Source organism: Eulemur rufifrons, chromosome 6, assembly GCF_041146395.1.
Source record: "Eulemur rufifrons isolate Redbay chromosome 6, OSU_ERuf_1, whole genome shotgun sequence".
Classification (NCBI taxonomy): domain Eukaryota; kingdom Metazoa; phylum Chordata; class Mammalia; order Primates; family Lemuridae; genus Eulemur; species Eulemur rufifrons.
The window spans coordinates 50,221,696-50,243,962 of record NC_090988.1 but is presented as its reverse complement, the minus strand read 5'-3'; the positions used below and the strand labels follow the sequence as shown (position 1 = coordinate 50,243,962).

Sequence of the window (22,267 nt, the reverse complement as noted above, 5' to 3'; positions counted from 1 at the left end):
AGATTGAAAAAGATCTGAGCCAATTAAGACAATACTGAGTAGATATGAAAGAAGGACTGAGAATATGCTTCACAATTTTGTATGTTTCCAAGAAGCCAGGCAATCACTCTCCCTAGTAAGTCATTTTTTTAAAAAAAATACAGAATAACTGTATAACCTGTCTACTTCAAAAATGGTTTTCAGGTTGCTTACAAATATAAAAAATATATATAAATATATACCTTGGAATAATGGTAATAATCAATGGAATACAGGTAATAAAGTAGAAGAAAATTAAAGAATAGTACCAACATCCTTTGCTAAAGATAGCTATTGCAAATTCATGACAAAATTTTGCTCCGAGCATCCTAGAAGCCAAACCAAAATCAAAAGGAAAAGGGTGAAACTCAAACTAATTAATGCACATTGTCTCATGAAGGAAACATTTCAGTTTTGTTAAGAGACAACTATTATAAGTGAAAGCAGGGGTTGGAAACTTTTTTCTGCAAAATATTAGATAATAAATATTTTAGGCTTTGTAGGCCATATCATCTGTCTCAACAGCTCAACTCCGCCTTTGTAGTCCCAAAGCAGCCATAGACAATATGTAAATGAATGTGTGCAGCTGTGTTCTAACAAAACTTTATTTACAATACAGGCAATGGGCCATATTTGTCCCACAGGCTATAGTTCGATGACCCCTAAGGCAAAGGATTTTTGGATGTTAATGCCAACCTCTAGCTGATTTAGCAGAAAATCAGTTTACTGAAAGAATATTGGGTGGCTCACATAAGTTTGGTGAAGGCTGGAGAAACAGGCTTAAGGCTTAACTTCCAGAATGAGCACAAAACTATACTGAAGAATTAGTCCAATGAGGAAACCATGGCAGCTATTTCTGATCACTAGGTGCCAGAATGGGTTCCCCATTACTTTCTCTCTCTAATGTCCTTAAGCCCTAAATCCAAGTGTGGTGTGAGCACATCAGATTGCTGAAACCTAGGTCACTACCCGTGCCCTAGAAGCCGGTAAGCTTGCGAAGCAAGTGTCTAAATGTTTATTAATACCTCCTTTAGAAGACTGCAACCTTGCCCCTAATGAGCTTTATAAAATGGGGAACAGGGCTGGGCGTGATGGCACACGTCTATAATCCTAACATTCTGGGAGGCTGAGGTGGGAGGATCGCTTAAGGTCAGGAGTTAGAGACCAGCCTAAACAAGAATGAGATCCAGTCTCTACTAAAAATAGAAAAAGTTAGCCAGGCATGGTGGTGCATGTCTGTAGTCCTAGCTACCTGGAAGGCTGAGGCAGGAGGATCACTTCAGGAGTTTTGAGGTTGCTGTGAGCTAGGCTGACGCCACGTCACGGCACTCTAGCCTGGGCAACAGAGTGAGACTGTCTCTAAAATAAAATAAAAAGGTGAATACAAAATGCTATGCAGTAAAAATAAATGACAATTATCCATTTCAGATATCTCTTACTTATACCTTTTCTTCCCATATATAAATTGTTTTTTTAAAAATGTTCCAGCCAGGCCGGGCGCGGTGGCTCACGCCTGTAATCCTAGCACTCTGGGAGGCCGAGGTGGGCGGATCGTTTGAGCTCAGGAGTTCGAGACCAGCCTAAGCAAGAGCGAGACCCCCATCTCTACTAAAAATAGAAAGAAATTATATGGACAGCTAAAAATATATATAGAAAAAATTAGCCGGGCATGGTGGCGCATGCCTGTAGTCCCAGCTACTCGGGAGGCTGAGACAGGAGGATCGCTTGAGTTCAGGAGTTTGAGGTTGCTGTGAGCTAGGCTGACGCCACGGCACTCACTCTAGCCTGGGCAACAGAGTGAGACTCTGTCTCAAAAAAAAAAAAAAAATGTTCCAGCCTAACATACTATAATTCTAACAAACTAAAAATGCTCTCAACATATCCCCCAAAGGGGGACAACAGAAAGTCTTATCAGTTACTACATCCCAGCATTAAATTCTAAGGAATTTATCTCTTATTTGTTGAGTTCCTTAAATACCAGTTAAATACCTCTAAATCTCAGTGCCTTTGTTCAGGCTGTTATCTCTGCTTAGAATCCCTTATCTCTCATTATCCCCCTTTGTTTCCTTGAAAACTCTTAGCCTTCAGGTGTCATCGCTTCTTCCTTGCCATCTCCCATGCAGTCCTCACCCAAAGGCTTGAGAAGGTTCTCCACCTTGAGGATCTTAGAGCACCTCATGAAAACTCTTAGGGCTTTATCTACCACAGATGTCTTATATCTCCACCCAAACCATAAGTCCCTTTGTTTAAGAAATGTTTCATTCATTTCTGTTCCCTCAGTACTTCATACAAATCCCAGCACATGGAAAGTTCTCAATAATTAGATCTACTGAACCCAAACAAATCTAAAAAATAAAAACATTACATATCTTTTGGCTCAGCCACCCAATTTCTCTTTGTCTTGCTCTGATTCACTTTATACCCCAGGATACATGCTTGTTTCCAAGGCTGTTTTAAATTTTAAATATCTCTCCTAAATATCTAAAATGATGCAACAGCACAAGTGGCTTTAAAGAAAAGTGATAATTAATAAGTTCTTTATAAACTCAAAAGCAGTTTAGAGGTCCACTGTGTTAACAAAGCAGAAGACAATTTTAATAGACATACAGCCCCAACTTTAAGGACTCCTAGACCAAAAACACTTTCAACACAGTTTTTTTTTTTAATGAGATCCCAATTTTGCTCACTTTAATTAAGCTTAGACTCCCAACTATCATGTTCTACTAGGTCAACCAAAGTTTCTAAAAAATAAGTACCTTCTATAAGATATACGACAATTGTAAAGAGCTGCAATTATGTAGCAATTAACAAAGCACTTTCATATGCATTATCCACTTTAATTCTTACATACGATTCTTAGAAATTTCTCCTTACAAGCAAGGCCCAGCCCCAAAGCCATCTCTGTGGCACCCTCCTGGACCACTCCCACCACAGCCACCACCACTTCCCACCACACACATACATTTCTTGTAACTCTTCTCTCTTAAACTGATTACCTCTTATCCTTAGTGAAGTATAAGCAACTTGAGGGAAGGGACAGGCTTAGCCCAGTGCAAGACACAGTAAATGCTTGTTAAGCGCTTGCCAAAGTGAGTTAAGAAGAACAGTTAGCATTTCTACTTAAAAAAGTAGAAACTGATGTGACTTTCCCAAATTATCCTAGCTAAGACTGTAATCAGGATATTCTTGACTTTCAATTGAGCGTCCTTTTTACCACACTGCCCTCTCCTAGGACTGGTCAGTATGTAAAAGAAGGAGTCTCAGACTAGGAGTCAGAAGTCCTTGTCCTGAGACAAGCCACTTCTCTGAGCATCAATTTCCCCACTTGCCAAATGGGAATAATCACACTTTCTTACTCCGAGTATACTGTAAAGACTACGTAAGATAATGGGAGAAAAAGTGGCATGAGAAGTGTGAAAATACAGTATACACTAGGCCAGGGACAATACTTAGGTTGATGACTCCCACTGTTGGTGACAAAGTCAAAACCAGAGTCTACCCTAGGAGAATCATATCATTTACCCTAACAACAATCCTAAAAAAATCAGCTTTATTACCCTCATTTTACAGATAAGAAAACTAGGACACAGAGAGCTTAACAATTGCCAAAGTTTGCAAACCTCGTAAATATCACAGCTGGAATAGAATTCAGGTCCATCACATCCTACAGGTTTTTCTATGCTGCTTTCCAAACAAATAAAGAATAGAAGCCTTTATTCCTCTTTAACTTTAATTACCGCTAAGCAGATAGTACGGTGTTAATCTTGAGTTGGGAACATTTTATTGTCTCTCAGGCCAAATCAAACTAAGAGCCCTGTAAGTGCGTACGCCTTGATTCAATCCCTGTGGAGGCAAAAACTAAATATGTATATTAGAAAATGTTCTGATCTCAATTTAAGAATTATTTTAACAAGACTCAAAACCTGACAGGAAAAGCAAGTGAACAATTCATTTTTTTACCATTCGCTGCTATGATTATGAAACACAAAACAGCCTAGGCTGTGAAATAAGACAGTTCAAACTTAGAGTAGAAAAGAAAGCCTGGACAAAGGCCTGGAGAAATAAATGCGCAAAACAAGAGAGGTTCAAGATGCTGCTCTGGCTGGAGCAAGTAGGGTTGGTAGTGGGACCTAAAAAAATACAGTTCCCTATCTTTCTCTTCCTCCCCAGACACCCCCACACCCTGCAAGAAACCTAGCTTGTGATGCTTCCCACACAGCCCCCAACAGTATGGATTGGTAAATCACTGAGAAAGTCTAAAACTTTCTTTTGCTGACACTTTAGCCTAAATGCCTCTGCAGAGACAGACTGAATGGCAGACAGGCTGTCAGAAAACCATGTTGTCATAATGCCAGCCTTCAGACAATTTGGGGCAGGCTTTTTTGGTAGGGTGATGTGGCTGCTATTATTTGCAGCTTTAAATACCCATATGCCTGTAGTCAAGAATTCTCTTATTTGGGATTAGAGTATAGAGAATTTTTTAAAAGGATGTATTAGAATTTACAAAAGAGGAGAACAGTGTGAATATATAATTTTTTCAGAAAGAGCTTTGGCATAGGGCAGACATCTAGACCCAGGGATGCCAATAGTCAGAGCCTCTCAGACCTCAGTGGGACCTGTGAATGGACTTCAAATGAAAGCAACAGATTCACTGCTGTAGTAACTTCACCATTCAGAATTCATTCCCTTGACAAATTCCAACAGCCATCCCTGAGTATTTAGTAGATGCAATGCCCTGTATTTGGGTGCATTCAAGAAGTAGCCAATAAATCACAGGCAACAGATATATAAAGAGTTAATCATGAGCCCAAGCAAGGTGGCTCATTCCTATAATCCCAGCCCTTTGGGAGGCCAAGGCAGGAGGATCACTTAAGGCCAGGAGTTCAAAACCAGCCTGGGTAACATAGAGAGACCCATCTCTACAAAAACAAATTTTTTTAAATAAGCTGGATGCGGTGGTGCACACCTGTAGTCCTAGCTACTCAGGAGGCTGAGACAGGAGGATCACTTGAGCCTAGGAGTTCAAGGCTACAGAGAGCTAGGATCGCACCACTGCACTCCAAACTGGGCAACAGAGCAAGACCCTGTCTCTTAAAAAAAAAAAAAAAAAAAAAAAGAATCATATAAACAGGAAGAATGAAGTAAATACTCCAACAGAAGTAGGAAAAAAGGGATCAGTTATGACTATGGAGGTCATAGAGGCTTCACCAAGCAATTCCTTCCCCTTATGGATACCCTCTTCACTGTACTCAGGCTCTGACATCCATACCAGACATCTGAACTAGACTCTGAGGGGTTTTGTCACATAGTAAAGAAAGGAGTTGGCTAAGCCAGACAGAGGAGAGAGCAAAAGCAAAAAACTAGAGAAGTAAATGTATAACACTAGGGTATGTCTAAGGAATAGCCAGTGGCCAAAGTGGCCAGAGTGCAGAATACACAGAGGAACTAATAAGAAATGAGGCAGGAAAGGTACATTTGGTTCAGATGCTAGAGTGCCCTGAATGGCAGTCTAAGGAACTTGAAGTTTCCTCTACAAACAAAAGGCAACTATTACAAAGTTTTTAAGCAGAGCAGTGGCATAATTTGACCTATGTTTTAGAAACAGCACCCTAGCAAAAGTGTGAAAGGTAAGAGAAGACTGGAAGCAGAAAGATCAGTTAGGAAGCTCTTTTGTTACATATGTCTGGTTAAAAGATGATGAGAGCAGCCCAACATTGTACTCAGAGCTTAAGCAGGGTGAGTTCACAAGGAGGGGGGAAGGGTAAGACGGTCTAGTGAAGAGAATTAGAGCCCAAGCAGGGTGAAAAGGGCATCCACATATGGGATAGGGAGGTGGACTGGTGTGGGATATATCAGAGTCTGAATACAGCAAGGAGGGCATCCATACTAGGGGAGACGCGTGGCCTGGTGCAGTGTGTCAGAAGCCAAGCAAAGTCAAGAAGGAGTTGTCTTACTCAAAACACACAGTGAAGGAAAGAAAAAAAAAAAGAAAGAGCTGTCATGGAAGAGCAGCCTAGTACAGGGTGCTGAAGTCCAAGCAGGATGAGGAAGGCATCCATGTAGTGGTGAAAACCTGTAATGTGGGTGTCAGAACCTCATTTCCTCACTATGTCTATTGAGAGGGCCTGGAAGCAGCAATGGCCCAATAGCAACAAGCATAACTAGCAGCCAGATTTTGGATTCTAAATATCATTTAACACTAAAAGAAACCAGGGATACTTGATGAAATGGCTCAATCCAGGGCTGGGACAGAGAAAGTACAAGATGAGCCTAGAACATGATAGTGGCATGTCAAAAGTAGACAGAAGCTAACTTGAATTGGACTCCTATTGGCCAAATCAGAGAATTTGGGCATCAAAACAAATAATGCTAGCAATAGATTAATTACCGATTAAATAAAATGAGTCCACACAGATATATAACTAACTAAATATATTGAAAGTTTAGGCCAGGCGTGGTGGCTCACGCCTGTAATCCTAGCACTCTGGGAGGCCGAGGCAGGTGAATCGTTTGAGCTCAGGAGTTTGAGACCAGCCTGAGTAAGAGCGAGACCCCATCTCTACCAAAAATAGAAAGAAATTAGCTGGACAACTAAAAATATATAGAAAATATTAGCCAGGCATGGTGGTGCATGCCTGTAGTCCCAGCTACTTGGGAGGCTGAGGCAGAAAGGTCACTTGAGCCCAGGGGTTGGAGGTTGCTGTGAGCTAGGCTGATGCCACGGCACTCTAGCCACAGGAACAGAGTGAGACTCCTGTCTCAAAAAAAAAAAAAAGAAAGAAAGAAAGAAAGTTTAGCAAGGAAAAGGATATCTGCATAGTTCCATAGTACTGCCCTACAAAATACTTATTAATTATAAAGGAGAAAATAGGAATTCCACAGTGGACAAGCCTAGCAGATATCCTCTTTTTTTTTTTTTTTTTTTTAATTTTTTTTTTTTTTTGAGACAGAGTCTCACTCTGTTGCCCGGGCTAGAGTGAGTGCCGTGGCGTCAGCCTAGCTCACAGCAACCTCAAACTCCTGGGCTTAAGCGATCCTACTGCCTCAGCCTCCCGAGCAGCTGGGACTACAGGCATGCGCCACCATGCCCGGCTAATTTTTTGTATATATATATTTTAGTTGTCCATATAATTTCTTTCTATTTTTAGTAGAGACGGGGTCTCACTCTTGCTCAGGCTGGTCTCGAACTCCTGACGTCAAGCGATCCACCCGCCTCGGCCTCCCAGAGTGCTAGGATTACAGGCGTGAGCCACCACGCCCGGCCGCAGATATCCTCTTAAGCAAGACACTAAAGTGAACATCAACAGTAATGGAGGGTCAGGCGCAGTGGCTCACACCTGTAATCCTAGCACTTGGGAGGCTGAGGCTGGAGGATCGCTTGCGCTCAGTAGTTCAAGACCAGCCTGAGCAAAAGCAAGATTCCATCTCTACTAAAAATAAAAAAATTAGCCCGGGGCAGTGGCACATGCCTGTAGTCCCACTTACTCCAGAGGCTGAGGCAGGAGGATCACTTGAGCCCAGAAGTTTGAAGTTGCAGTGAGCTATCATGTCACCACTGCACTCTAGCCAGGTGACAGAGTGAAACTCTGTCTCAAAAAAAAAAAAAGAAAGGGAAAAAAAAAACAACCCATAAACAGTAACAGGACAAATTGAAACCATCACCATCTGAAAGGCTGCGATGAAAAGCACACAGCATCAGTTCTGTGATATTTCCTGCCAAAGATGCATAACCTGCAACTGGTGATGACATTCTAATACCTGAAACATCAAGTATTCTACAAAGTAAATGGCCTATAATCTTCAAAAGTGTCACCATTATCAAAGTCAAGGAAAGAATGAGGAAACTAAAAAAACATGGCATCTAAATGCAACATGTGATTCTGAACTATATTCTTTTGCTAATAAAGACAGTGGGACAATCGGCAAAATTTGAATATGTCTGAGGATTAATTAGTTGGTATACTGTGTCAATGTTAATTTCCTGGTTTTGATGGTTGCATTGTGCTTACACAAGGATGTTCTTACAATATAAGAAAACACTTTGGGACTGATGGAGCATCATGTCAGCAACTCATTCTCAAATGACAGAAAAGTTAAGTTTGTGATCATTTTTTGAAATGTATTTTAATGAAAAAGAAAACAGATGATAAGGATCTAGAATACAGCAGCAGTAGCACCAGGATTGGAGAAGAAAGACAGTTTTCTAGGGTCACACAGTAAAGTTAAAGGTAAGGTTGAGACTAGACTCTAAGTCTCCTGCTATATGCAGTTTATGCGATGCCAAGGAAAATACTCTTCTAAGAATTAGAAGCTTATACATGTGGCAATGATTAGATGTTGGGGGTTGTGGAGGAAGAAAGTAAAGAAGACAAGCTTTTAACAGAGTCAGGCTGAGGTTTAAAGGACACCAGGTTTTTTTGGTGAGGAAGAACATATTGAGAGACTTCCCCATTTGATGAGAATAAAGGTTAATGACCTCAAATGTTCCTTCAACACTGAGATAATGACCTGGCTATTCTAAGAGTCCTTGTTCCCATTTTGGCCCAGTCCTATGAGCATCTGAATAACCAGTGACTAAATTAGTCTCAGACCTACTGTCTCCTCCAAAGTTCAGTACTGTTTAGACTGTGGGGATAAGCTATGACTGTCAACAAAAGCAAATTTTATCCTTTCTTAAAATGGACCAATGTGACCCACATTGTCAAGACCTTTTCAAAACAAGGGGAGAGAGAGAGAGAAAAAGATCTCTTTCCCAAAAGGCAGCAAAATATAATAGAAAGAATATAGACTCTGGAGTTAGATCCAGTTTTGATTACTGACTCTGCCCCTTAGGCTGGTTATTTAACCTCTCTGAAATGGAATTTCCTTATCTATCAAATGGAGATAAGTAATTGTTGGGAGGTGTTAGAAAAATAACGTTTAAAGCATCTATCAAAACTGCCAAGATGCCAGGCACAATGACTCACGCCTGTATTTCTAGCACTATTGGAAGTCAAGGTGGGAAAACCTCTTGAGGCCAGGAGATTGAGACCAGCCTGGGCAACATAGTGAGACCCTTATCTCTACAAAAAAATAAGAAAAATTAGCTGGGCATGGTGGTGAACACCTACAGTCCCAGCTACTTGAGAGGCTAAGAGAGGAGGACCACTTGAGCCCAAGTTCAAGGCTGTAGTGAGCTATGATCATACCACTGCACTCCAGTCTGGGCAACAGAGTAAGATCCTGTCTCTCAAAAAAAAATTTTTTTTTAATTTTTTAATGTGCCAAGAACACAGATAGAGCACTAAAATGTAGTTATTATATAGCTACACTTTTTTTGCTACATTATTTGCCTACATTTACAATATTTTGCTATTGTTTACCATATTATTTGCATTATTTTACAATATTTACAACAAATTTGCATTATTTATATTTGCATTATTTGGTGCATTATTTTCATTATTTTTGCTACATTATTTATAATTCTACCTTTTGCAAATAACTCACATGTATATAATTTTATATGCATCTAGGATATCATTTATACCTCATATCAACCCTGAGAGATTATGTAATGGAAGTGCTATTCTCTTTTCAATTTGATAGATGAGGCAATCGAAGCATGAACAGAAGGAACTGACCTCCCCAATGATTAACAATGAGTTAAGGCCAGGTGCAGTGGCTCATGCCTGTAGTCCTAGCACTCTGGGAGGCTGAGGCAGGAGGATGGCTCGAGGTCAGGAGTTTGAGACCAGCCTGAGCAAGAGTGAGACCCTATCTCTACTAAAAAATAGAAAGCAATTAACCGGACAACTAAAAATATATAGAAAAAATTAGCCGGGCATGGTGGCACATGCCTGTAGTCCCAGCTACTCGGGAGGCTGACGCAGAAGGATTGCTTGAGCCCAAGAGTTTGAGGTTGCTGTGAGCTAGGCTGACGCCACAGCACTCTAGCCCGGGCAACAGAGCGAGAGACTGTCTCAAAAAACAAAACAAAACAATGAGTTAAATATACAGCTGAGCCCTGAAACATGTACTCCTAACATACCCCCTTCAGTGGTGTTTCCCTCTCATAGGGATTATGTGATGCTGAGGGAAATGGCCTTTCTCAAGAGTTATCCCCTTTCATCAGAATGTGGACTGATATGGAAGGCAATAATCTCTCTGAGATGGGAGTGCAATTAAGGCCAACTAAGAATGAAGTAAAGCATCTTTTCCCTGAACCAGAGGAGGAAGAGTCATCCATCTAGCTACTTGGAACTACCAATATCAAAATAGCATCTCTGGAAGGACCTAAGTGAAGGAAGCCCCACAAAAGCCAAGTATTACCTGTTGTGAAAGCCAATTGCACAACATGTTACAACTAGAGGAATCTTAAATACCACCAAGTCCAACTTCCCTATGTACAAATGGTGAATACTGATACCTGGAGAAGAAAAAGAACATACCTAAAGTCAGAAAGACTTATAATATGCCAATCCTGTAGTCACTGAATAGCCTCCAAATAAGGGCATTGTAGAGTTCATTTGCTAACTGTTTATCACACATCAACACAAGATATACTATTTTCATCACACTCTTATGCTCTGAAGTTTAAGCCTGCATGTTTTTCCTTCTCCTCAATTATAATGAATGGCCCCATCTTACTCATCTGTGTACTCCTACAGGCTTGGTAAACAGCTAGTGCCCAGAAAGTACCTGTAGGAAGACACAATATGATTCCAGATATGCAAAGTTGGTTTAACATGCAAAAAATAAATTCATGAATACCCTATAATAATACAATAAGAGGCAGAAGCCATATGATCATCTCTATTGATGCAGAAGAAGCATTTAACAAAATCTAACACCCTTTCATGTTAAAAACACTCAAGAAATCAGGAATAGAAGGTAACTCACAAAAGGCATCTACAAAAAACTCACAGCTAATATCATACTTAACTAAACATCTGAATGCTTTCTCCCTAAAATCGGGAACAAGACAAGGATGTCCATTCTTGCCATTTCTATTTAACATTGTATTGGAAGTTCTAGCTAGAGCAATTAGGCAAGAAAAATAAATAAAAGCACTCAGATTGGAAAGGAAGAAATAAAACTATATTCACAGATGACATGATCTTGTATATAGAAAACACTAAGGAATCCACACACAAAAAAACCATATTAGAATTAATAAACAAGTTCAGCAAGGCTGAAGGATATAAAATCAACATACATAAATCAATTACATATCTTTATGCAGCAATGAACAATCCAAAAACTAGAATTTAAATAATTCATTTACAATGTCATCAAAAAGAATAAAAGAAGGTCAAGACTCGTATAACCCTGAAAGAGAAGAACAAAGAGGACTCACACTTCCCAATTTCAAATCTTAATTACAAAGTTACAGTAATCAGGACAGTATTGTACTGGCATAATAATAGAGATATAGATCAATAAAATGGAATTGAGAGTCCAGAAATTAACTCATAGTTATGGTCAATTGATTTCCAACAAGAATGCCAAGACAATTCAATGGAGAAAGAATAGTCTTTTTAACAAATTATGCCAGGAGCTGGGTGCAGTGCCTCACACCTGTAATCCTATCACTTTGGGAGGCCATGGCAGGAGGATCACTTGAGGCCAGGAGTTCAAGACCAAGTGGAATAACACAGCAAGACTCCTGTCTCTACAAAAAATTAAACAACAACAACAAAAAAAAAAAAACTAGCCAGGTGTGGTGGCAAGCGCCTATAGTCCTAGCTACTTGGAGGCTGAGGCAGAAGGATCACCTGAGCCCAGGAGTTGGAAGTTGCAGTGAGCTATGATAACGCCACTGCACTCCAGCCCGGGCAACAGAGCAAGACACTGTCTCAAAAACAAACAAAGCAAACAAATAAAAAACAAATGGTCCTGGAACAACTGGATATCCACATGCAAAAGAATGAAGTCTGACCTCTACCTCATTACATATGCAAAAAATAACTCAAAATGGATCACAGCTCTAAATGTAACAGTTAAAACTATAAAACTCTCAGATCAAAACATAGGTGTAAATATTCGTGACCTTGAACTAGGGAACAGTTTCTTAGATATGACACCAAAAGCACAATCAGTGAAAGAACTAGATAAACTGAACTACATCAAAATTAAAAACTTTTGTGCTATAAATGACAGTACCAAGAAAATGAAAAGACAATCCACAGAACAGGAGAAAATATCTGTGAAACATATATCTGATATAAGACTTGTATCCAGAATATATAAAGAACTCTTATCATAATAGTAAAAAGACAAGTAACCCGATTTAAAAATGGACAAAGGATCTGAATAGACATTTGTCCAAAGAAGATATACAAGTGACCAATAAACACATAAAAAGATGCTCAACATCACTCATCATTAAGGAAATTCAAATCAAAACCTCAATGAGATTGATATTATTTCACGCCCACCAGGATGGCTATAATAAGAAAGACACATATATTATAATAAGTGTTGATGAGGATGTGGAGAAATTGGAATTCTCATACACTGCTGGTGGGAAAGTAAAATGGTACAGCTCCTTTGGAAAACAGTCTGGCAGTTTCTCAAAACGTTAAACATAGAATTAGCACATAACCCAGCAATTCCACTCTTAGGTATATATCTAAGGTAAATGAAAACATCCATGCATCTACATAAAAATTGTACATAGATGTTCATAGCAGCATTATTTATAAGATCAAAAAGTGGAAACAACCTAAACATCTATCAACTGATAAATGGATAAATAAAATGTGGCATATCCATACAACAGAATTCAGCAAAAAATAAAATTATACAGATAGAAATGAATAGAATTCCACACAATGGAATATTTTTCAGCAAAAAATATCGCTAAATATTATTCAGCAATAAAAAGAAATAATACATGTTACAATATGGATGAGCACTGAAAACATTATGCTGAAGGAAAGAAACAAGACACAAAAGACTACATGTAATTCCATATATAGGAAATGTCCAAAATAAGCAAATCAAATCTATAAAAACAAAAAGTAGACCAGTAGTTGCTAAGGGATAGGGTGATGGAGATGAGAAAGAATGATGAGTGACTGCTAATGGTACACGGTTTCTTGTAGGAGGACAAAATATTCTAAAACTAGATTGTGGCACTGATTGTACAATTCTGTGAACACACTGAAAAACACTGAATTGTATGTAATTTCAGGTTATAGCATGTGAATTATATCTCAATAAAGCTGTTAAGAGAGGAGGAGAAGGAGATGGGTAAAATTATACCTAACGGGTATAATCCACACTATGTGGGGGATGGGCACACTTATAACTTTGACTCAAACGGTACAAAAGCAATTTATGTAACCAAAATGTTTGTACCCCTATAATATTCTAAAATATTAAAAAAAACCTCACAAAAAATAAAAATAAAGCTGTTAAACACACCACACACACACACACACACACACACACCTATGGCAGAGTGGCAAGAGTACCCACTAGACTTAAAAGTCAGACTAAGGTTCAACTCCTGGTTCTACCATTCACTACCTACGCAACCATAACTTCACACTGAACCTTAGTGTCTTTATCTGTAAAATTAGGATAATAATTGTAAAACCTACATTTGCAAGGTGGCTGGAAGATTAGGTAAGAAATCAAACATGAAAGTCCCTTGCATACAGCTGATTTCCAGAGACACTTATTTTCTCTTGATTAGATATACCTTGCCACTAGCATTAGTGACCAAAATGATTGAAACTAAGAAGAGAACATTTTCCTCATCTAATTTAAGAAGCTTTGTGGTTTTTTCCACAAGCTAAAGGGAAAATAAGCAGATTCTAAAATTCACTGTGAAGTATAAGAAAGCTCTAGAGTGCATATATAAAGGCACTCAGAGTACAGTCCTGAATAAAGAAGGGTTAAAGTAGACACCCCAATTGCTTTCTTCCCCTATAAACCAAACCCTACTTTCTGTTTCGGTGGGCATACTATGACCACCACATCACCACTAAAACAAGAAGTAGTTGTTCTAAAGAGATAACATGATTCCCAGTTCTGAGTTGGGAGAGCAAGGCTTTCCTACTTCTCAGTAGACACTCACTCTGCGGTTGGAGGCTACACCAGGATGTCACCAGCGGGCAACCAAAGATGGCAAGGAAAAAGGAACAGCTGTTTAATACTTTTGTTACAGAAGGGAAAACTAAGGGACTTGCCTAAGGATACACAGCAAGATCTCATAGCTCCAATCATAAGTATATGGCAAACAGCATGATGCTGTACAAAGAATTCTGGGCCCGAGGATGGGAAAAATCAGATATAGTCCCCGAACTGCTATCAAATTGCTGTATGATCTTGACTAAATCAAGTTCTCTGTCTCTCAGTTCCCTTCCCATGTACCTACTGATTCAGAATTTTCACAAATAAAATGACTACTGCATGCAAGACACTATGCTGGGATATCGTGAACAAAACAGTCTACACTTACAAAGCTTAGAGGATAGAATACTGCAGAAGTCAGATTAAACAAGCCAATTATAACATAATTACAACTTGTGATATATAGCCAGTGCCAATCAGGAAGAAAGATGTGGGTAGGAGAACACAGAGGCAGAAGAAAACCTCACCAACAAACCCTGGATTACAAATCAGAAGATGCTTCTCTCAGTTCTCCCTCCATCACAAACCGGGACTCAGTATTTCTTTGCCATGTATTATGTCACCCAACTGCCTGCTGGTTAGTATAGCTGGAAGCATCATGGTCAATCACAAATAACAAAAATGCACAACAAATGCCATCCAGCTCTATCAGTTACTGTGCAATCTTACACAAGCCCCTGTCTCTCTCTGAGTCTCAGTTTCTTTATCTATAAAATGGGGATAATACTACCTACTTCACAGTATTGTTCTGAGGATAAAATAGGAAAAAGTACTCTGGAAACTAAAACATTGTATCAGGAGAGACAATGCAAAATCATTAAGAGAAAGAGATAAGTTATTTACTCCAGTGTACCCTCAGAGGTTAGTAGCAGGTTAGACACACAACAGATTCCCCATTTGTAAAACCATGACAACATCAGAACTCACCACATGGAGTGACTGTAAGGATTAAATAAGATAACACATAGGTTAGGTACTTAGCACAGTCCCTGACACATACTTACTAACAGAAAAACATTAACTGCTATTCATTCACTTAACCTTTCTTGTTCTCAGTTTCCTGTAAAATAGTGATAATAATAGCACTTAACTCATAGGATTGTTATGGGATTAAATGAGTTATTATACCTAAAGGTTTAGAATAGTATATGGTACATAGTAAGTGCTATGTAAGATTATATTATTGTTATTAATTTTATCTTTTAGTTGTCCCCACAATTTACATGTATATAGACCACTGGTCCTCAACCAAAGTTGATATTGTACCTCAGGGGACATATGCAATGTCTAAAGACATTTTTTATTATCATGACTTGGGGGAGGGTAGATGCTATTGGCATCTAGTGGGTAGAGAATAGGGATGCTGCTAAATATTCTATGATGCACAGCCCCATGCTCCTCAACAAAGAATTATATGGTCCAAAATATCAATAGTCTTGAGGTTAAGAAACGAGTATAAACAAACCAAACAGATTTCTCTCTTCTGAACTCTAAGAGTATATGGATCTCTCTTCTAGACTTTATTAGACAGGTATAAACGTTTTAGACCTCCCCTTACTTTACCAAGGCTCAGAATGCACAAGTAATCTACAAAAAAAACAGAGATTCAGTTGGAAAGCCAGGACTGGAACCCAGGTCTCCTGATTCCCAGACTGGTGCTCCTTCCATGAGCTAAACCAACAACATGTCTCAGGTACCTTGCAAGCATTTTCTCTCCCCCTTCCTCTTCTCTCCCAACTTCACAGGTTTGAAAGTAAGATCTATTTCCTTTCTAGCATCAACAGAGGTCAGACAGAAGGATGACCTCTCTCCCTACCCTCCCAGTTGAATTACCTCCCTAAAGACCTGCCCTCTTGGCTCCAATCTGGGCTTTGGATCAGAGGACAATAGCCCTCCCCGATTTACCTTGCCTGGGGATCCCTTTCTTGCAGGGGCTACACCTGAACTGCTTCTACTGCTGCTCTCTCCTGAGGTTAGGCAGGCATTCTGCCTGTGAAGTATAACTTGGGTTGGGCAATGTGGATTAATTTCCTTTTGCCTGCCAATGGGAATAAACCGGGCTCAGGGAGAGGCCAGAGGCAAGTTATAACAGCTTACATTGAAATTTCTCCGCAGGAAGTGGCTTTGAAGAAAAAAAAGACTGTGAGTGTCTTGGTGAGAGAAAACACCAAGAGAAGGAATACATAAGAGAAAAGGACATTGAGGGTTTTATAGAGTACCTAGTCACATAGAGGACATCTCACAGATTTCCTACATCTAATTCTTACCAGTATTTAAAAGACAAATGCCTGCCTCCTCAAAATATTTTCAGCCCATGAAAATATTAAGCAAGTGCTCATTATGTGCCAGCCACTGTATTAACTTTATCTCATTTAATCTTCACAACCAATTTCTGAGGTAATTATTATCCCCATTTTAGAGATAAAGAAAGTAAGCATTAGAGAGGGTAGGTAACTTGCCATAGGTCATACAGCCAATAAGTAGCAGAGCTAAAATGTATTCCCAGATCTTTCAGACACCAGAAAACTAAGCTCTTGAGATAGTTAATTTTATGCATCAACTTGACTGGCCATAGGGTACCCAGATTAAACATTATTTCTAGGTGTGTCTATGAGGGTGTTTCAGGATGAGATTAGCATTCGAATAGATAGATTCAGTAGACGGCCCTCCACAGTGTGGGTGGGCAACATCCAACTTGTTGAGGGCCTGAATAAAACAAAAGGTAGAGGAAGGAGGAATTTACCCCTTTTGCTTCCTTTTTTTGTTTTTGGGTTTTTTTTTTTGTTTGTTTGTTTTTTGTTTTTTCAAACAGGGTCTTGCTCTCTTACCCAGGCTGGAGTGCAGCGGTGTGATCACAACTCACTGCAACCTCAACTCCTGGGCTCAAGCAATCTTCCTGCCTCAGCCTTCCAAGTAACTGGGACTACAGGCATGTGCCACCACACCCAGCTGGCTAATTTTTCTGGTTTTTGCAGACGAGGTCTCACTCTTACTCAGGCTGGTCTTGAACTCCTGGCCTCAAGCAACCCTCCCACCTCAGCTTCCCAAAATGATAGGATTATAGGTGTGAGCTTCCACACCTGGCCCTGAAACTTGTGTAATTTTAATTGATGCTGTCACTTCCAATAGAAATCTCAAGGTACACAGGCCACATGGCACTTAAAAAATAGTTTTAGAGCTTGGTAGCAGCTTCTCTAAAAGAGTTGTCCATGGAAGGACATCTAGGACTGGCCACGAGGAGACCATGGTCCTAACCCCAGTTCTGTCGCAGAATCTCTGTGTGTGATCTTGGGGAGATGGCTTTACCTCTCTGGGACTCAGTTACTAATCTATAAAATGGTGGTGAGAATAGACCGTATGACTGTAAGTTTCTTTCTAGTACTAACAAATTCAACAAGACCATGACAAAAATAAATAATTTTAATAAAAACCATTCACCCATGAAGACACGAGGATGAATTTGAGGTTTTAGGACTGAACTCCTGGGTCTCTCTCTTGCCTGACCTTCTTAGCTGGAGACAAAACGGAAGATTCACACCCAGTGGTCTGCTATGCACCATTTTATCTGCCTGCACCTCAGTTTCCTCATGCGAGAGGCCAGTGATTAGAAACCCCAGAGGAGCAGATTTTAGTTTTAAGAGCCAAAATACCTAACCATGAAAATGACTGCCTTTAGCATTAAAGGGCTCCCACGGAAGTATACAAAGCAGATGTTGGAGAACTATAATAGTTGGCAGGAACTTTGCAGAGGGAATTCAAACATGGGGTAAAGACCGTGCTGGATGCCCTTAAAGGGAAATTTCACTCCCTAAAATTTTACAATTCTCTCTTCACAAAATAGCAGAAAGTAGTTTTAATTATCTCCATTCTATAAACGAGCAAACTGAGACTCAAAAAGAATTCCAGGCCAGGCAAGGTGGCTCCCGCCTATAATTCCAGCACTTTCAGAGGCTAAGGCAGGAGGATCATTTGAGGTCAGGAGTTTGAGACCAGCCTGGGCAACATACTGAGACCCTATCTCTACAAAAAAAAAAAAAAAAAAAACAAGAAAAAAGCAATTAAGCAGGCATGGTAGTGCCCACCTGTAGTCCCAGCTGCTTGGGAGGCTGATGTGGGAGGATCCTGGAGGCCAAGAGCTTGGAGTTGCAGTGAGCTTTGATCTGGCCACTGCACTCCCATCTGGGCAAAAGAGCAAGACCCTGTCTCTAAAAAAATAAAGGAATTCCAGTGAATTGCCCATGGCCATTAAACAGCTGGAACATATTTCTTTATTCTTTATTCTCAGAGAACAGGTACTTGAGATCAAAAGTTTTAGGGAATGGCCAAAAGGTTACAGCAAGGACAATAATCCAGTTTCCTTCTTACTCTCCTAACCCAGGAATTGCAACCAGGTATATAAGCCTGAAGAGCTTTTTAAAAAAAAAAACTGATGCCTGGGCCCTACACCTATCTCCATGCCCCAAATTTAATTTATTTGGTCCAAGATGGAACCAATATATCAACATATTTTTAAGCTTCCTAGATGCGGTCACTCCCAAAAACTATTGCCCTAACCACCAGAGCCACAAAGAAATGTCCTGATCTACCAACATTTTCTAATGGGAAATTCTCTGATTGAAGTCATCTAGTTTTTGGAAACTCATCACATTTACAAAGCAAAACATCTTCTATTATTGTAAATGGCTATGTAAGTTAAAACAATTTAATTTCTGTTACCTAAGAATAAATTTTTATATACCATGCAATCAACATCTTAATGGTTAAGACTTGAAATGTGGCACATAGCAATAAAATTGCTTCTAGAAAAAGAAAAGCTGCCCACAATAGTATACTATGCACAAAAACAATTAAGAAAAAAATTGAAGTCACCTTTTTTCTCCAAATGTCCCTGGTTTGAGGGATCTCAAAAATCCTTGGTTCCACCAAGATGAATTCACCTCAAGTGTTCTCTGATGAGGGCTTGAATACTGCAAAGACTTATCTGACAAAATCTCTATTTCTCTTTCCTAATCCAAATCCTACCAAACCAAGTTCTTTTCCTGACAATCAAGTGCACTGTTACAGGTTGAACTGTGTTATGCTGAAGTCATAACCCCTATGACCTCAGAATGTGACCCTATTTGGAAATAGGGTTGTTGCAGATATAATCAAGTTAAAATGAGGTCATTAGCATGGGCCCTAATCCAAAATGACTGGTGTCCTTATAAGAAGGGGAAATTAGGACACAAGAGAGAGACACACTCAGAGGGAAGACTACATGAAATGACAAAGAGAGAAGCCATCGACAAGTCAAAGAATCCTGAGGCTACCAGAAGCTGGGGTGAAGGCCAGGAACATTCTACCCTAGCACCTTCAAAGGAGTATGGCTCTTCAACACCTTTATTTCAGACTTCTGACCTCCAGAACCGTGAGACTATATACACTTCTGCTGTTCTAAGCCTCCCAGTTTGTGGTACTTTGCTATGGCAGCCCCAGGAAACTATTTAATAACACAGCCACCTTTCTCTAAACTCCTAAAAGTTTGTACCCATTTTATTTGGTGGAATTGTTCAATTTTTAGCATATACATTCTACATTCCCAAGGAAATCAAAGTTTCTCAAGGGCAGGAAACACTATTTTATACTTCTTTTGTATCATCTACCATTCTTAGGGAAATATTAATCTCAGAAAAGGTATGCAGGAAACATTTGCTCTCTTGATTACTTTCTGGAAAATGTTCAACAGCCATTGTTATTTTAAAATTAAATAACCAGAAAATGACTTTTGCTATTTACATAATTCTGTTACTACAGGAGTTAGCTATTTAAAATCCACATTTTTCTTCATGAATTTTTTGTATAGATAATATATATCACACACAAAATAAAAGAATTATACACTAGGGCTGGGAAAGAGCTTAAAGGCCATGTAGTGTAATTCTAAGTGATATCTTCTTCAATTCGCACAATACCACTTCTCTCTCTCTCTTTTATGGTAAATACCACATTCTTCCTTGCCCATTGTATTAGTTATTGGTTTACAAGACTCCTTCCCGCCACCACACCCCCACTAGATGATATGCACATCAAGGGTTGAGATTGTCTCATTCTTCTTTGTATCTCCAATGCTTATCATAGTTCATAGTGCACTCTCAATCAACAGTTCTAAAATATTATTTTTGCTTTCTTTGCTGCAAGTTTGTGAACTTCTCCAACAAAGGAAGTAGATCTTAGTCATATTTGTATCTCTAGGGTCTAGCACAGTATGTAGAATATAATAAATACAATATGTGTTGTTCATGCAATAAAAATGTTTTACTCACTGTTTCTGTGCTAGGCTGTGCTGGCCTATGCTTACTAAGAAGTTCAGACCCAAGACCATATAGATAGTAGATGACAGCACCAAGATTTGAACCCAGGACATCTCACTGGAAAGTCTATCCTCTCATTTACTTTCATGGTGAAGTTTTTACAACCTAGATATAAATGCAACTTCACCTTTCTATTCCTTTAACTTCCTTTAAAGTTTGTTTCTAGTTAAAAAGGACAGACTAAAGCCAAATTTACTTATGTTCCCTCTCAAAATCACACTAAAATGACAGTGAAGATATAAAGGAGGTATAAACCTCAACAGTGAAGAGAATGGTGAGGGGACATCAGAAGGTAAGAGACTTCAACAAATTTTTAGAATACAGATTGTGAATAGAGGACCAAACAAGGGGCAAAAGAAGCTGTAATCCGGAGCCTTGTATGGTTCTTGGGCAGCAAAGATGTGTGTCCTCGGACAAGAGGATCACTTTACCCAGAAAGAATCATAAGATTAAAACACATAAAGAAATAGGCCTACGATGTATAAATCACATACTCAAAAATCACATGGAGATAACAAGAGCTTGAACCCAGGTCTTCTTATTTTGTTACCTTTCTATAGCATGGCCACTATTAGTCAACTTAAAAGAACATAGGATGAATCAACAGCCCATGCCGCAAAACAAGGAGGCAGAGGTGTTTCCCAAGGTCTACCTTCTGGCCTCCTTTACCAATTCCAAAAAGGTCTTTGTGTTGTTTAGGCTATCCCTGGTGAGAGCTCAAGCTGTTCAGACAGTTGGGATAAGAACCCCATATTCCAACTGTCTGATTCTACAGCTCTGAAAAAGTAGGTTACCAGCATTTGACAAAAATATGACAAAGCTTGGAGGCGAAAGATTTCAGAAGCACACACTGTTTCAGGTCAAAGCTGAGCTCATCCACCTTGCCGGTGGTAGTGTGAGAGAGGCAGCTTTTCATCCTTTTTTAGAACAGAACATGCCCAAAGGTAGGTGTTGTTACATCTGTTAACCAGCTTAAACAGATTCATTTTTAAATACCAAATTATAGGACTGCCTACAATTGCAATTATGGCATTAATGACTCTAGGGTCATTTCTTAATACACAGCAATTATGAGAGTACCACAGCTATTTGCTCCCCATTCCACCACATTCCCATTTGAACTCTTGTCCATCGCTGCATTGAACACATCTACATACTCAGTGTGTGTGTTTCTGATGTGCATATACGAATTAGGAGTCAAAGAATAGTTATAAATACAACTCAAACTTTGGAGTTAGCAAACTTGGATTTAAATCTCAGTTCTCTGAGTTACCAGCTGTGAGATCATAAATAAACCACTTAAGCTCTCTGGGGCTCAATTATCTCATATGTAAAATGGGCATAATACCTGTGTCAGAGACCTGTTGTGAGGATTAAGTGAAAATACCTCTTAGGCAACTTGAACAGCCATAAGGCACTCAATACATGTTAGTTTCCTCTTTTATTGACCAACTGGTTTATGCTAGGTCCTTCCAACCTTACAAGCACTGATTGTTTTGAGGAGATGTTTAGGGAGAGATAAGATACATAAAGTTATTACAATATAGGACAATACAAAATATAATACAGTATAAACAAATATAGTAGGATACAATAAATGATGTCATGGCCATTAGAATAGAGTACCATATAAAGGAAGAGGTATTAATTTTGTCTGGGACAGGAGGAAAGTGTCAGAAAGGCACCAGACACAGAGCTATTTGAACTGGGCCTTGAAGGTTGTTGAGTATAAGTACAGCTAGCAAAAGAAAACATCTTCACAAAAACAAAAACTA

At 39.3% G+C, this 22,267-nt stretch overlaps 1 protein-coding gene across 2 annotated transcripts in view; it reads right to left on the bottom strand.

Moving 5' to 3' along the window:
* Window positions 1–7,445, bottom strand: part of PAK1 (p21 (RAC1) activated kinase 1) — a 109,552-nt gene extending 102,107 nt beyond the window's left edge. The window contains exon 1 of one of the 2 annotated variants that reach the window (XM_069469207.1): window positions 7,356–7,445. Coding sequence is in view for 1 of the 2 variants with exons in the window: in XM_069469205.1 (XP_069325306.1) it covers window positions 2,222–2,284 (63 nt within the window). In the remaining variant the exon portion in view is untranslated. Of the gene's footprint in view, window positions 1–2,221; window positions 2,314–7,355 lie in introns of those variants that run through there. The other variant, XM_069469205.1, reaches the window with a different exon arrangement.
* Window positions 7,446–22,267: the final 14,822 nt, after the last annotated feature.